General features: G+C 35.5%; 1 protein-coding gene across 1 annotated transcript in view; it reads left to right on the top strand.

Moving 5' to 3' along the window:
- LOC148950026 (uncharacterized) overlaps positions 1-15,222 on the top strand; it is a 140,687-nt gene that overhangs the window by 99,926 nt on the left and 25,539 nt on the right. Inside the window, exons 19-20 of the mRNA XM_089092077.1 lie at positions 7,117-7,710; positions 14,073-14,216. Of these exons, the coding sequence (XP_088948203.1) occupies positions 7,117-7,710; positions 14,073-14,216 (738 nt within the window). The remainder of the gene's footprint in view (positions 1-7,116; positions 7,711-14,072; positions 14,217-15,222) is intronic.

Below are 15,222 nucleotides of genomic sequence, written 5' to 3'. Positions count from 1 at the left end.
CGCCGAACAGCTTAAGAAGATCGAGCTTTCCTTTGTAGGGGCAGGTTAAATTAAAAAACAGAATTGAAATGCAGCAACAAATAAGCCAAAAACTTGTGACACCGAACAGCTTAAGAAGATCCGGCTTTCCTTTGAAGGGGCAGTTTAAATTAAAAAACAGAATTGAAATGCACCAACAAATACGCCAAAAACTTGTGACACCGAACAGCTTATGAAGATCAAGCTTTTCTTTGAAGGGGCAGTTTAAATTAAAAAACAGAATTGAAAAGCAGCAACAAATAAGCCAAAAACTTGTGACACCGAACAGCTTAAGAAGATCCTGCTTTCCTTTGAAGGGGCAGGTTAAATTAAAAAACAGAATTGAAATGCAGCAACAAATAAGCCAAAAACTTGTGACACCGAACAGCTTAAGAAGATCAATCTTTCCTTTGAAGGGGCAGGTTAAATTAAAAAACAGAATTGAAATGCAGCAACAAATAAGCCAGAAACTTGTGACACCGAACAGCTTAAGAAGATCCGGCTTTCCTTTGAAGGGACAGTTTAAATTAAAAAACAAAATTGAAATGCAGCTACTAATAAGCCAAAAATTTGTGACACCGAACAGCTTAAGAAGATCCGGCTTTCCTTTGAAGGGGCAGGTTAAATTAAAAAAAAGAATTGAAATGTAGCAACAAATAAGCCCAAAACTTGTGACACCGAACCGCTTAAGAAGATCCAGCTTTCCTTTGAAGGGGCAGGTTAAATTAAAAAACAGAATTGAAAAGCAGCAACAAATAAGCCAAAAACTTGTGACACTGAACATCTTGAGAAGATCCAGCTTTCCTTTGAAGGGGCAGGTTAAATTAAAAAACAGAATTGAAATGCAGCAACAAATAAGCCAAAAACTTGTGACGCCGAACAGCTTAAGAAGATCTAGCTTTCCTTTGAAGGGGCAGGTTAAATTAAAAAACAGAATTGAAATGCAGCAACAAATAAGCCAAAAACTTGTGACACCGAACAGCTTAAGAAGATCCGGCTTTCCTTTGAAGGGGCAGTTTAAATTAAAAAACAGAATTGAAATGCACCAACAAATACGCCAAAAACTTGTGACACCGAACAGCTTATGAAGATCCAGCTTTACTTTGAAGGGGCAGTTTAAATTAAAAAACAGAATTGAAAAGCAGCAACAAATAAGCCAAAAACTTGTGACACCGAACAGCTTAAGAAGATCCAGCTTTCCTTTGAAGGGGCAGGTTAAATTAAAAAACAGAATTGAAATGCAGCAACAAATAAGCAAAAAACTTGTGACACCGAACAGCTTAAGAAGATCTATCTTTCCTTTCAAGGGGCAGGTTAAATTAAAAAACAGAATTGAAATGCAGCAACAAATAAGCCAAAAACTTGTGACACCGAACAGCTTAAGAAGATCCGGCTTTCCTTTGAAGGGGCAGTTTAAATTAAAAAACAGAATTGAAATGCACCAACAAATACGCCAAAAACTTGTGACACCGAACAGCTTATGAAGATCCAGCTTTTCTTTGAAGGGGCAGTTTAAATTAAAAAACAGAATTGAAATGCAGAAACAAATAAGCCAAAAACTTGTGACACCGAACAGCTTAAGAAGATCTAGCTTTCCTTTGAAGGGGCGGGTTAAATTAAAAAACAGAATTGAAATGCAGCAACAAATAAGCCAAAAACTTGTGACACCCAACAGCTTAAGAAGATCCAGCTTTCCTTTGAAGGGGCAGTTTAAATTAAAAAACAGAATTGAAATGAAGCAACAAATAAGCCAAAAACTTGTGACACCAAACAGCTTAAGAAGATCCAGCTTTCCTTTGAAGGGGCTGTTTAAATTAAAAAACAGAATTGAAATGCAGCAACAAATAAGTCAAAAACTTGTGACACCGAACAGCTTAAGAAGATCCAGCTTTCCTTTGAAGGGGCAGGTTAAATTAAAAAACAGAATTGAAATGCAGCAACAAATAAGCCAAAAACTTGTGACACCGAACAGCTTAAGAAGATCTAGCTTTCCTTTGAAGGGGCAGGTTAAATTAAAAAACAGAATTGAAATGCAGCAACAAATAAGCCATAAACTTGCGACACCGAACAGCTTAAGAAGATCCAGCTTTCCTTTGAAGGGGCAGGTTAAATTAAAAAACAGAATTGAAATGCAGCAACAAATAAGCCAAAAACTTGTGACACCGAACAGCGAAGATCCAGCTTTCCTTTGAAGGGGCAGTTTAAATTAAAAAACAGAATTGAAATGCAGCAACAAATAAGCCAAAAACTTGTGACACCGAACAGCTTAAGAAGATCCAGCTTTCCGTTGAAGGGGCAGTTTAAATTAAAAAACAGAATTGAAATGCAACAACAAATAAGCCAAAAACTTGTGACACCGAACAGCTTAAGAAGATCCAGCTTTCCTTTGAAGGGGCAGTTTGTATTAAAAAACAAAATTTAAATGCAGCAACAAATAAGCCAAAAATTTGTGACACCGAACAGCTTAAGAAGATCCAGCTTTCCTTTGCAGGGACAGTTTAAATTAAAAAACAGAATTGAAACGCAGCAACAAATAAGCCAAAAACTTGTGACACCGAACAGCTTAAGAAGATGCAGCTTTCCTTTGAAGGGGCAGGTTAAATTAAAAAAAAGAATTGAAATCCATTAAAAACTAAGCCAAAAATTTGTGACACCGAATAGCTTAAGAAGATCCAGCTTTCCTTTTTAGGGGCAGTTTAAATTAAAAAACAGAATTGAAATTCAGCAACAAATAAGCCAAAAACTTGTGACACGGAACAGCTTAAGAAGATCCAGCTTTTCTTTGAAGGGGCAGGTTAAATTAAAAAACAGAATTTAAATGCAGCAACAAATAAGCCAAAAACTTGTGACACCGAACAGCTTAAGAAGATCCAGCTTTCCTTTGAAGGGACAGGTTAAATTAAAAAACAGAATTGAAATGCAGCAAAAATAAGCCAAAAACTTGTGACACCGAGTAGCTTAAGAAGATCCAGCTTTCCTTTGAAGGGGCAGTTTAAATTAAAAAACAGAATTGAAATTCAGCAACAAATAAGCCGAAAACTTGTGACACCGAACAGCTTAAGAAGATCCAGCTTTTCTTTGAAGGGGCAGGTTAAATAAAAAACAGAATTGAAATGCAGCAACAAATGAGCCAAAAACTTTTGACACCGAACAGCTTAAGAAGATTCAGCTTTCCTTTGAAGGGGCAGTTTAAATTAAAAAAACAGAATTGAAATGCAGCAACAAATAAGACAAAAACTTGTGACACCGAACAGCTTAAGAAGATCCAGCTTTCCTTTGAAGGGGCAGTTTAAATTAAAAAACAGAATTGAAATGCTGCAACAAATAAGCCAAAAACTTGTGACACCGAACAGCTTAAGAAGATCCAGATTCCTTTGAAGGGGCAGTTTAAATTAAAAAACAGAATTGAAATGTAACAACAAATAAGCCAAAAACTTGTGCAACCGAACAGCTTAAGAAGATCCAGCTTTCCTTTGAAGGGGCAGTTTATATTAAAAAACAAAATTGAAATGCAGCAACAAATAAGCCAAAAACTTGTGACACCGAACAGCGAAGATCCAGCTTTCCTTTGAAGGGGCAGTTTAAATTAAAAAACAGAATTGAAATGCAGCAACAAATAAGCCAAAAAATTGTGACACCGAACAGCTTAAGAAGATCCAGCTTTCCTTTGCAGGGACAGTTTAAATTAAAAAACAGAATTGAAATGCAGCAACAAATAAGCCAAAAACTTGTGACACCGAACAGCTTAAGAAGATCCTGCTTTCCTTTGACGGGACAGGTTAAATTAAAAAACAGAATTGAAATGCAGCAAAAAATAAGCCAAAAACTAGTGACACCGAATAGCTTAAGAAGATCCAGCTTTCCTTTGAAGGGGCAGGTTAAATTAAAAAACAGAATTGAAATGCAGCAACAAATAAGCCCAAAACTTGTGACACCGAACAGCTTAAGAAGATCTAGCTTCCCTTTGAAGGGGCAGGTTAAATTAAAAAACAGAATTGAAATGCAGCAACAAATCAGCCAAAACCTTGTGACACCGAACAGCTTAAGAAGATCCAGCTTTCCTTTGAAGGGGCAGTTTAAATTAAAAAACAGAATTGAAATGCAGCAACAAATAAGCCAAAAACTTGTGACACCGAACAGCTTAAGAAGATCCAGCTTTCCTTTGAAGGGGCAGTTTAAATTAAAAAAACAGAATTGAAATGCAGCAACAAATGAGCCAAAAACTTGTGACACCGAACAGCTTAAGAAGATCTATCTTTCCCTTGAAGGGGCAGGTTAAATTAAAAAACAGAATTGAAATGCAGTAACAAATAAGCCATAAACTTGTGACACCGAACAGCTTAAGAAGATCCAGCTTTCCTTTGAAGGGGCAGTTTAAATTAAAAAAACAGAATTGAAATGCAACAACAAATGAGCCAAAAACTTGTGACACCGAACAGCTTAAGAAGATCTATCTTTCCTTTGAAGGGTCAGGTTAAACTAAAAAACAGAATTGAAATGCAGCAACAAATAAGCCAAAAACTTGTGACACCGAATAGCTTAAGAAGATCCAGCTTTCCTTTGAAGGGGCAGTTTAAATTAAAAAACAGAATTGAAATTCAGCAACAAATAAGCCAAAAACTTGTGACACCGAACAGCTTAAGAAGATCCAGCTTTTCTTTGAAGGGGCAGATTAAATTAAAAAAACAGAATTGAAATGCAGCAACAAATAAGCCAAAAACTTGTGACACCGAACAGCTTAAGAAGATCCTGCTTTCCTTTGACGGGACAGGTTAAATTAAAAAACAGAATTGAAATGCAGCAAAAAATAAGCCAAAAACTTGTGACACCGAATAGCTTAAGAAGATCCAGCTTTCCTTTGAAGGGGCAGTTTAAATTAAAAAACGGAATTGAAATTCAGCAACAGATAAGCCAAAAACTTATGACACCGAACAGCTTAAGAAGATCCAGCTTTTCTTTGAAAGGGCAGGTTAAATTAAAAAAACAGAATTGAAATGCAGCAACAAATAAGCCAAAAACTTGTGACACCGAACAGCTTAAGAAGATCCAGCTTTCTTTTGAAGGCGCAGTTATCCTTGGGAATCAACAGATTAATATTTAATATGGAAATGGTTCAGTTTCGCCCTAATACGTCAAAGTATCCTGTAATTTTGCTAAATAGATATTTAGATGAACAAGGTTTTCTTTTATTCCTGTTCTTCTGCATATCGAAATGAATATGTTGAATTAAATGCATATCAAGCTAGCCTAAGGTTCTGAATCTAAGAGGGAGTTGACCCTTTTATAACAGTGACCCATTTATAATGCTTTGTTTTATTTTTCTTTTGATTGTACTCTAATCTGTTGAAAAAGACAGTTTGCTGTAATGACAGTATGGTCTTCGCAATTGCCTGTTGAACAAAAACTTGAATTAAGATTATTTGATATAAGAATAAACTATATATTGTTCCAATAAAAATAGGTGAAATAGGTAATAGGTAAGCCACTTGAAATAGGTAAGCAACTTGACAAAATCAGTGATAAATCAATGTCCAGTCCTTTTAATCTTTATTAATGTCCTTTATAAACTTTCAAGCAGTTGAAAAGCTTAAATCGGAGTTAATAGCACTTAACCAAGAAAGAGCTGAGCATGCAAAATCTAAATTGACTGGCTATATCACTGATTCGCTATATTGGCTTTAATTTTTAATCTTTGTTTATGTTCAATACAAACTTTCAAGAAGTTGAGAAGCTTAAATCGAAATTAAATGTACTTACCCAGCAAAAAGCCAATTATGCAAATTCAAAACCGATTGGCTATATTGGCTTTAATTTTTCAATCTTTTTTTTGTATAAAATTCTAAGGGAGTTGAAAAGCTTAGATCGAAATTAAGTGTGCTTAACCAGGAAAAAGCCGAGCATGCAGACGTAAAAACCGATATTGGCTTTAATTTTTATTAATTATGTATATAGATTTTCAGGGAGTTGAAAAGCTTAAATCGGAGTTAAATTTGCTTATCCAGGAAATAGCCAATTATACAAATTCAAAATCTATTGGCTACATTGGCTTTAATTTGTAATCTTTTTTTTTTTTTTTAATTTTAGGGGAGTTGAAAAGCTTAAATCGGAGTCAAATGCAATTAACCAGGAAAAAGCCGAGCATACAGATGCAAAATCATATTGGTTTTAATCTGTATTAATTATTTGTATGGACTTTCAGGGATTTGAAAAGCTTAAATCGGATATATATATATATATATATATATATATATATATATATATATATATATATATATATATATATATATATATATATATATATATATATATATATATATATATATATATATATATATATATATATATATATATATATATATATATATATATATATATATATATATATATATATATATATATATATATATATATATATATATATATATATATATATATATATTTTTTTTTTTTTTTTTTTTTTTTTCTTTTTTTTTTTTTTTATATATATATATATATATATATCTATCTATCTATCTATCTATCTATATATATATATATATATATATATATATATATATATATATATATATATATATATATATATATATATATATATATATATATATATATATATATATATATATATATATATATATATATATATATATATATATATATATATATATATATATATATATATATATATATATATATATATATATATATATATATATATATATATATATATATATATATATATATATATATATATATATATATATATATATATATATATATATATATATATATATATATATATATATATATATATATATATAGACTTTCTGGGAGCTGAAAAGCTTAAATGGGAGTTATAATTGCTTAACCAGGAAAGAGACGAGCATGCAAATTCAAAATCGATGGCTACATTGGCTTTAATTTTAAATCTATATTATTTTTGTATATAAACTTTCAGGGAGTTGAATAGCTTAGATCGGAGTTAAAAGCACTTAACCTGGAAAAAGCCAAGCATGCAGATTCAATAGGAAAAATTCGAGCATGCAGATTGAAAATCGATATTGACTTTAATTTTTACTAATTATGTATATAAATTTTCAGGGAGTTGAAAAGCTTAAATCGGAGATTAATGTGCTTATCCTGGAAAAGGCCGAGCACGCGAATTCAATTGCAACCCTCAATAAAAATTTAGAAGACTCTAAAGCTGGTTACGCTAGTATCATGAACGAGCACCAAACCGTATTGAAGGAGAAGATGGTGATTAGTACACAGCTTGCTGAAGCCGAATACAAGCTCACTGGCCTACAAGAAAAACTTATTTCATTAGAGAATAGACAGGGGCAACAACTAAAAGAGAATAAGGAGCTCCTTGCAGAGCTGCAGAGTATGAAAGTTGTTGTAAAAGACCTGGAATCGAGAGCACCAGTGTCCCAGCCAAGCTTTGATGTGGAGTGGGTTCGCCAAGAAAACGCCCGGTTGACAGACCACTCAAATCATTTGTCTGAGAAGTTAGATAGTGCTATTAAAGAAACGGAAAATTTAAGGCGCGTGATTAAAGAATCCAGCTCTGAAAAAGACATTCTTTTAAGAGAGGCTGATCAGTTGCGCCTCAAACTTCAGGAGCTGGAAACAGCAAGGAACGCCGATCATGTTAAGGATGAGCTAATGGAAAAACTGGAAGAATCTCAAAAAGAGGTTAGAAAAAAATTATATATTTTTGTTATAATATAAACATCACAATTACCCAAAAAATCATGCTGTAATGACAAACAACAACCGTGTTATAAAAATAAAAGTAGATTTTGATATATTAGACGATATTATGGCATAGACATTTATGACATTTGACGACATTATGACATTTAAAAACTTCGCCATTTGCTGTCAAGACTGTTGCCGCTGGTATTATGGAGCTTTCAGTTTGCATGAACATTAAGCATTTCTCATGGTTACTATTTCTTCTAATTGGTTTTCTTCTATTTTTATTTTTTCTTCTTTTTCTTCTACATTTCTTCTTCTATTATCTTCTTCTTAGTTTTCTTCTATTTCTTCTAATTGGAAAATCACTTCTAATTGGTTACTATTTTTTCCATATTCCGAGATAGAATATTTTGCATATGTGTGAGCTAAATATAAGCTTTTCTATTTGTGACAAAATTACATTCAGTGTCATTTTTCATTTTGAAACGTAATAATGGAGCGTTTGATGCTACTAATTTTGGAACTAATAAAATGGAGCTAAAAATTTTGAAAAATAGATCTTTTCTAAGCTCTATTTGTCAAACTCTGACGCAAAAACAAATTACTTTTTGGGTGCTACTTTCTGCTTCTTTAACCTTAAAGTTATTATATCTCAGTTATTAACTCCCAAGATCATACTAAATTTCGGTTATTATATTTCCAAATTGTTAGTTTTATTTTAAAGAATAAATCAAACTATAAAAATTTAAGATCATAAACTGTTATTTTTATGCCTGGGTGGTTTTGCTCACCGAACCACCTGAAAACCTTAAACAATAATTTTCTTCTTAAGACTTGGTTTACATAGCGTTTGCTAGCTAAAAACGTACGTATTTGCCAAACTTGGGCGTCTGTCATACGCTGACTTAGTTAATTTTTTCGTTTGTTCACGAAAACTGAATGTTTTAATTTCTAGAATTGCGGAACTTTTCTTGCAAAGATACAGGGCAGAGACTATCAGCCTTTTTTATACCTTATCTCATCCACTTATTTCTGAAGCCTCATGTCCCTTTGCGGTGATATGTAATTTGTTCGTTCAAAAGCTAAATTGATAAAAAATCTCAGGTTTTTTTAAAAGATGTTAATAAAAAGGTTCTTGATTAGCTTTTGAATTTTTATGAGTATTATAATAAAACCCCTGAGAAACAGAAATGTTAAAAACATTTGCATTAAAATCACAACTATTTTATTAACCACAGTATTATGTGCAGTTGCACAAACAATTAACAAAAAAAATTGAACACTACCCCCCCCCCCCCCCCCGACTGATTTCCTGGGTCGTTCACACACTATAATAAAACCAGTAATGTAGGAATGCTAGAGATTGTAGGAAAACCCAAACCACTGTATAAGGAAGGTGATCAGAGTGAGTGTGGTATTTATCGAGGCGTTAGCCTGGTCTCTGTAGGTAGAAAATTACTGAGTAATATGATACTTTTTAGGCTGAGAGATGTTGTAGACAAAGGTATAAAGGAAGAACAGTACGATTTTAGAAAGGGTAGAGGATGTGTCGACCAAATTATTTTCACTTTTAAGTTAACAACTGAGAAGTGCCTGAGTTATTAAACACCTTTGGTCCTCAGTTTATAGATTATGAGCAAGCGTTTGATTCTGTTGATAGAAGAGCTTTAGCGAAGGTCTTATCCTTGTATGGTATACCAGACAAATACATTAAAGTGACTTCTATGTACGAGAATAACACTGCTGCGGTTAAGTTAGGAACTGAGGTTAGTAGCTGGTTTTGAATTAAATCAGGAGATAAGCTGGTTTGTATTCTAGCCCCATTTGTATGGATCATTTTGATGGACTTTGTCTTAAGGAGCACATGATAGGCAATGGGAGACAACGGAATCAAACGGAGGGGAAAACTTTCATGGACTTTGAATTATGGATTTGACATGGATTATGCTGATGATTTAAGCACCCTAGATGAAAGTGTGAGCAAAATGAATGAACTTTTAGATGTCTTGAGAGTTCAGGGGGCTAGAATAGGCTTGAAAATTAAAGTGAAGAAAACTAAATCGCAAAGGCTAGGAATCAGTGAATATGAAAAGGTGACGTTAGGTAATGAAAAGATTGATCAGGTGGGCAGCTTCACTTACATTGGTAGTATTATTAGTAAAGATGGTAGGAGCAGTGACGATGTTAAAAGAGAATAGCCAAGGCTCAGTGTGTTTTTTCACAGTAAAAAAAAAACAGTTTGGACGAATAGGAAGATAAGTCTACAAAACAAGATTAGAATATTAGAGTGATGACAGTGGTCAAATATGGCTCTGAAGCATGGGTGGTCCGTAAAATGGATGAAGATTTGCTAGATGTTTCCCAGAGAAATTGCTTACGGATTGTTCTGGGTACCCGGCTAACGGACAGTATTTCAAACAGTAGACTGTAGGAATAGCGTGGTTCGATCCCGCTTTCTACCTCCTAGTAGAAAGTAGAGGTAGGTAGTAGAGGTAGTAGAGGTAAAGTAGAGGTAGGAGTTTCATACCTCCTCTAGTTGACCTTTTATCTGGAAATCAACTAGCCTACGCTAAACAAAATGGCTCTCTCAAAATTTTGATTGGATTTGTTTGGGGGAATGATGGGCGTCGGGGGGGGGCTAGTTGTCCTCCAATCACTTTCAACTATTAAAAAGGACACTAGCCGTTTGAACTTCCAATCGGATGAGCCTGTTTTGAAGTTTCTACGACAGCGCCTTCTATAAAAACCTAATATGTCACCAGGGCATAACTTAAAACCCTTGCCCGGAGGGTTGTGGGGGAGTGTCCTCCTCAAAAAGATATTTTCTATCTGGAAATCAACTACGCTGATAAATGCCTATCTCAAAATTTTGATTGGATTTGTTTGGGGGAATGATGGGCATGGGGAGGGGGGGGGGGGCTAGTTGCCCTCCAATCACTTTCGACTATTAAAAATGGCACTAACCCTTTGAATTTCCAATCGAATGAGCCTGTTTTGAAGTTTCTACGACAACGCCTTCTATAAAAACCTTATATGCCCCCAGGGCATAACTTAAAACCCTTGCCCTGAGGGTTTTGGGGGAGTGTCCTCCTCAAAAAGATATTTTCTATCTGAAGATCATCTACGCTGACAAAATGCCTATCTCAAAGTTTTGATTGTATGTGTTTGGGGGATTGGTGGGCAGGGGGGGGGGGGCTACTTGCCCTCCAATCACCTTCGACAATTAAAAAGGGTACTAGCTCTTTGAATTTCAAATTGAATGAGCCTTTTTTGAAGTTTCTACGACAACTCCTTTTATAAAAGCCTTATATACGCCCAGGGTATAACTTAAAACCCTTGCTCTGAGGGTTGTGGGAGAGTGTCCTCCTCAAAAACCTATTTTCTATCTGGAAATCAACTACGTTGAACAAAATGACTATCTCACAGTTGTGATTGGATGTGATTGGGGGAAAGATTGGCGTGGGGGGGGGGGCGAGTTGCCCTCCAATCACTTTCGACTATTAAAAAGGGCACTAGCCCTTTTAAGTTCCAATCGAATGAGCCGTTTTTGAAGTTTCTACGACAACGTCCTCTATAAAAACCTTATATGCCCCCAGGCCATAACTTAAAACCCTTGCCTTAAGGGTTGTGGGTGAGTCTCCTCCTCAAAAACACATTTTCTGTCTTGAAATTAACTACGCTGAACAAAATGGCTTTCTAAAAATTTTGATTGTATGTGTATGGGGGAATGATGGGTGTGGGGGGGGGTCTAGTTTCCCTCCAATCACTCGACTATTAAAAAGGGCACTAGCCCTTTGAATTTCCAATCCATTGAGTCTGTTTTAAAGTTTCTAAGACAACGCCTTCAATAAAAACATTATATGCCCCCAGGGCATAACTTAAAACCCTTGCTCTGAGGGTTGTGGGGGAGTTTCTTCCTCAAAAACATATTTTCTATCTGGAAATCAACTACGCTGAACAAATTTGCTATATCAAAATTTTGATTGGATGAGTTTGGGGGAATGATGGGCGTGGGGGGGGGGGTGCTAATTGCCCTACAATCACTTTCGACTATTAAAAAGGGCACTAGAACTCTCAATTTCCAAGCGAATGAACCCCTTTTGAAGTCTCTACGACGACCCCTTCTATATGAAGTGCCCTGCTTTAAAAATAAAATAAAAATAATAAACTGTACATTGTGTCATTATTGATCTTATATGCCGTCAGGGCATAACTTAAAACCCTTGCCCCGAGGGTTGTGGGGGAGGGTCGTCCTCAAAAAGATATTTTCTATCTGGAAATCAACTACGCTGAACAACATGACTATCTCAAAATTTGGATTGGAGGTGTTTGGGGGAATGATGGGCGTGAGGGGGTGGCTATTTGCCCTCCAATCACTTTTGAATATTAAAAAGGTCACTAGCCCTCTGAATTCCCAATAGAATGAGCCATTTTTGAATTTTCTACGATAACGCCTTCTATAAAAACCTTATATGCCCCCAGGGCATAACTTAAAACCTTTGCCGTGAGGGTTGTGGGGGAGTGTCCTGTTCAAAAATAAATTTTCTATCTGGAAATCAACTACGTTGAACAAAATGGCTATCTCAAAATTTCGATTGGATGTGTTTGGGGGAATGATTGGCGTGAGGGGGGGGGGCTAGTTGCCCTTCAATCACTTTCGACTATTAAAAAGGGCACTAGAACTCTCGATTTCCAATCGAATTAACCCCTTTTTAAGTCTCTACGACGACCCCTTCTATATGAAGTGCCCTGCTTTAACGAAAAAAAAACAAATAAATAAACTGTACATTGTGTCAACATTGAACTTTTATGCCCTCATGGCATAACTTAAAACCCTTGCCCCGAGGGTTGTGGGGGAGTGTCGTCCTCAAAAAGATATTTTGTGTCTGGAAATCAACTACGCTGAACAAAATGGCTATCTCAAATTTTTGATTGGATGTGTTTGAGGGAATGAAGGGCGTGGGGGGGGGGGCGAGTTGCCCTCCAATCACTTTTCACAATTAAAAAGGGCACTAGTACGTTCAAATTCCAGTCGAATGAGCCTTTTTTGAAGTTTCCACGACAACGCCTTTTATAAAAACCTTATATGCCCCCAGGGCATAACTTAAAACCTTTGCCCTGAGGGTTGTGGGGTAGTGTCCTCTTCAAAAATACATTTTCAATCTGGAAATCAACTACGCTGAACAAAATGGCTATCTCAAAATTTTGATTGGATGTGTTTGGGGGAATGATTGGCGTGAGGGGGGGGGGGGGCTAGTTGCCTTCCAAAAAATAGGTTTTTTGAGGGTTGTGGGGGAGTGTCCTCTTCAAAAATACATTTTCTATCTGGAACTCAACTACGCTAAACAAAATGGCTATCTCAAAATTTCGATTGGATGTGTTTGGGGGAATGATTGGCGTGAGGGGGGGGGGAGGCTAGTTGCCCTCCAAAAAATAGGTTTTTTGAGGGTTGTGGGGGAGTGTCCTCTTCAAAAACACATTTTCTATCTGGAAATCAACTACGCTGAACAAAATGGCTATCTCAAAATTTCGATCGGATGTGTTTGAGGGAATGATTGGCGTGAGGGGGGGGGGGGAGGCTAGTCGCCCTCCAATCACTTTCGACTATTGAAAAGGGCACTAGAACTCTCAATTTCCAATCGAATTAACACCTTTTTAAGTCTCTACGACGACCCCTTCTATATGAAGTGCCCTGCTTCAAAGAAAAAAAATATAATAAAATGTACATTTTGTCAACATTGAACTTATATGGCCTCATGGCATAACTTAAAACCCTTGCCCCGAGGGTTGTGGGGGAGTGTCGTCCTCAAAAAGATATTTTCTGTCTGGAAATCAACTACGCTGAACAAAATGGCTATCTAAAAATTTTGATTGGATGTGTTTGAGGGAATGATGAGCGCGGGGGGGGGGGGCCTAGTTACCCTCCAATCACTTTCGACTATTAAAAAGGGCACTAGCCACTCCAATTTCCAATCGAACGAGCCCTTTTCGAAGTTTCTACGACAACTCCTTTGATACGAAGTGCCCGGGTATGGAAAAAAAAAAAAAAAAAACACATTGTGCCCACACCGTTCTTTACTTAGGCAGCGTTAGCGCGCTGCCTATGATTACATCGGAGTCATTTAGGCGACTGAAATTTTCCATTTATTATTTTCTCTTATTAATTTTATGTATTATCTCGTTGCGTCAGCGTGGCTCTCATGATAGCTGTTCCAAATTGTCTTTTTCTTTCCTCCTTCTTCCACTTTCTCTTCCATCTCCTTTCTCCCCATCTCTGTTCTTCAGTTCATTATTTCTTTATTTCGATTTTTATTTATTAAATCTCTATTTTCTATATACTATATATATCTTTTCAGCTTGAGGAAGCAAATGCAAAGATTGTTAGTCTGACTGCCCAAGTCAATTCCTTAGAAGATTTCTTGAAGAAGAATGAAAAAAGAGTTGAATTTGCCACATTCAGTGAATACAAAGCTGTAAAACATTCTCTTGGGGCCATAGGGGTGAGTCCTTTCTTATTTGTCTATAAAGCACATTTTTCTGAAATAGTTTATTTGAAAATAATTATGACAAAAGGGGTAAATGTAACAAAAAATTCATTTTACACGTAGGTCCGTATAAAATGAGCTTGTACCTTTTTTATAAGTGTCAAGATAAGTGTTCTATCTTTTTGTTACCTGATCTGATATTAACCTGATCTGCACAAGGGGGTACGAGCCTGATGTCATGTAGAAAACTAACCAAATTTTAAAAAATATCTCAATGGAGGACATATGTTCAAAGGAAAGGAGGACGTTTGGTATGCGTATGGGTTTATAAGTGTTTTATCTGCTTTCTTATTTTTTTTCAGTTAGAGGTGCAGTGATTGACGAACACCAAGTCAGTAGCTATTGTTCACACCAAATTTTAAGATAAACCTGTTGATCTTGTAAAATCAAAGGTAATACTAAGTTAGATTATGTGTCGAAGTTAATCTTTTGGGATTATCTGTAGTGTTCTCAAACTATTGTTATCAACTATGTCTAAGATAAAGCTATCAACTATGATCTTATAAAGTCAAATTTAATGCTATGGTCTGAAGCGATAGGATGTACTTTGAGTCGAAATCAGTGTTTTGGAATCGTGTTTAGTGGTCTTTCCAGACACGGGTGTAGCCAGTGGCGTTTTTTTTTCTTTTTTTTTTGTTACTATTTTTCATATTCCCCTAAGGAAAATAAAGCTGGAAATTTTGATTCACATATATTTAAAGGACCTGCGGTTCAAGGGCATGTAAGAAAAGTCGTAATGCTAAAAAGATTCGAATTTAAATTTTACCCAGTAGGTCAACACTAGGGCGGATAAAAAGATTAAAACAGATTAGATTAGGTCAGATTGACATACCAGATCAGGCTAAAGATTGACGGATGAAAATATTGAAACAGATTTAGAATAGGCATCCAAAGTCTATTGAACTGCCTCCTATAGCAGAAAAGAATTCACTTATTTTAATGTATAGACACCCTCGTTTAG

Source organism: Artemia sp. Qi Xiang Cuo, chromosome 7 (assembly GCF_049724085.1).
Source record: "Artemia sp. Qi Xiang Cuo chromosome 7, ASM4972408v1, whole genome shotgun sequence".
In the NCBI taxonomy this organism is placed as follows: Eukaryota; Metazoa; Arthropoda; class Branchiopoda; order Anostraca; family Artemiidae; genus Artemia; species Artemia sp. Qi Xiang Cuo.
Note: the sequence above shows the minus strand (reverse complement) of the source record. Positions and strands in the feature narration are given on the sequence as shown.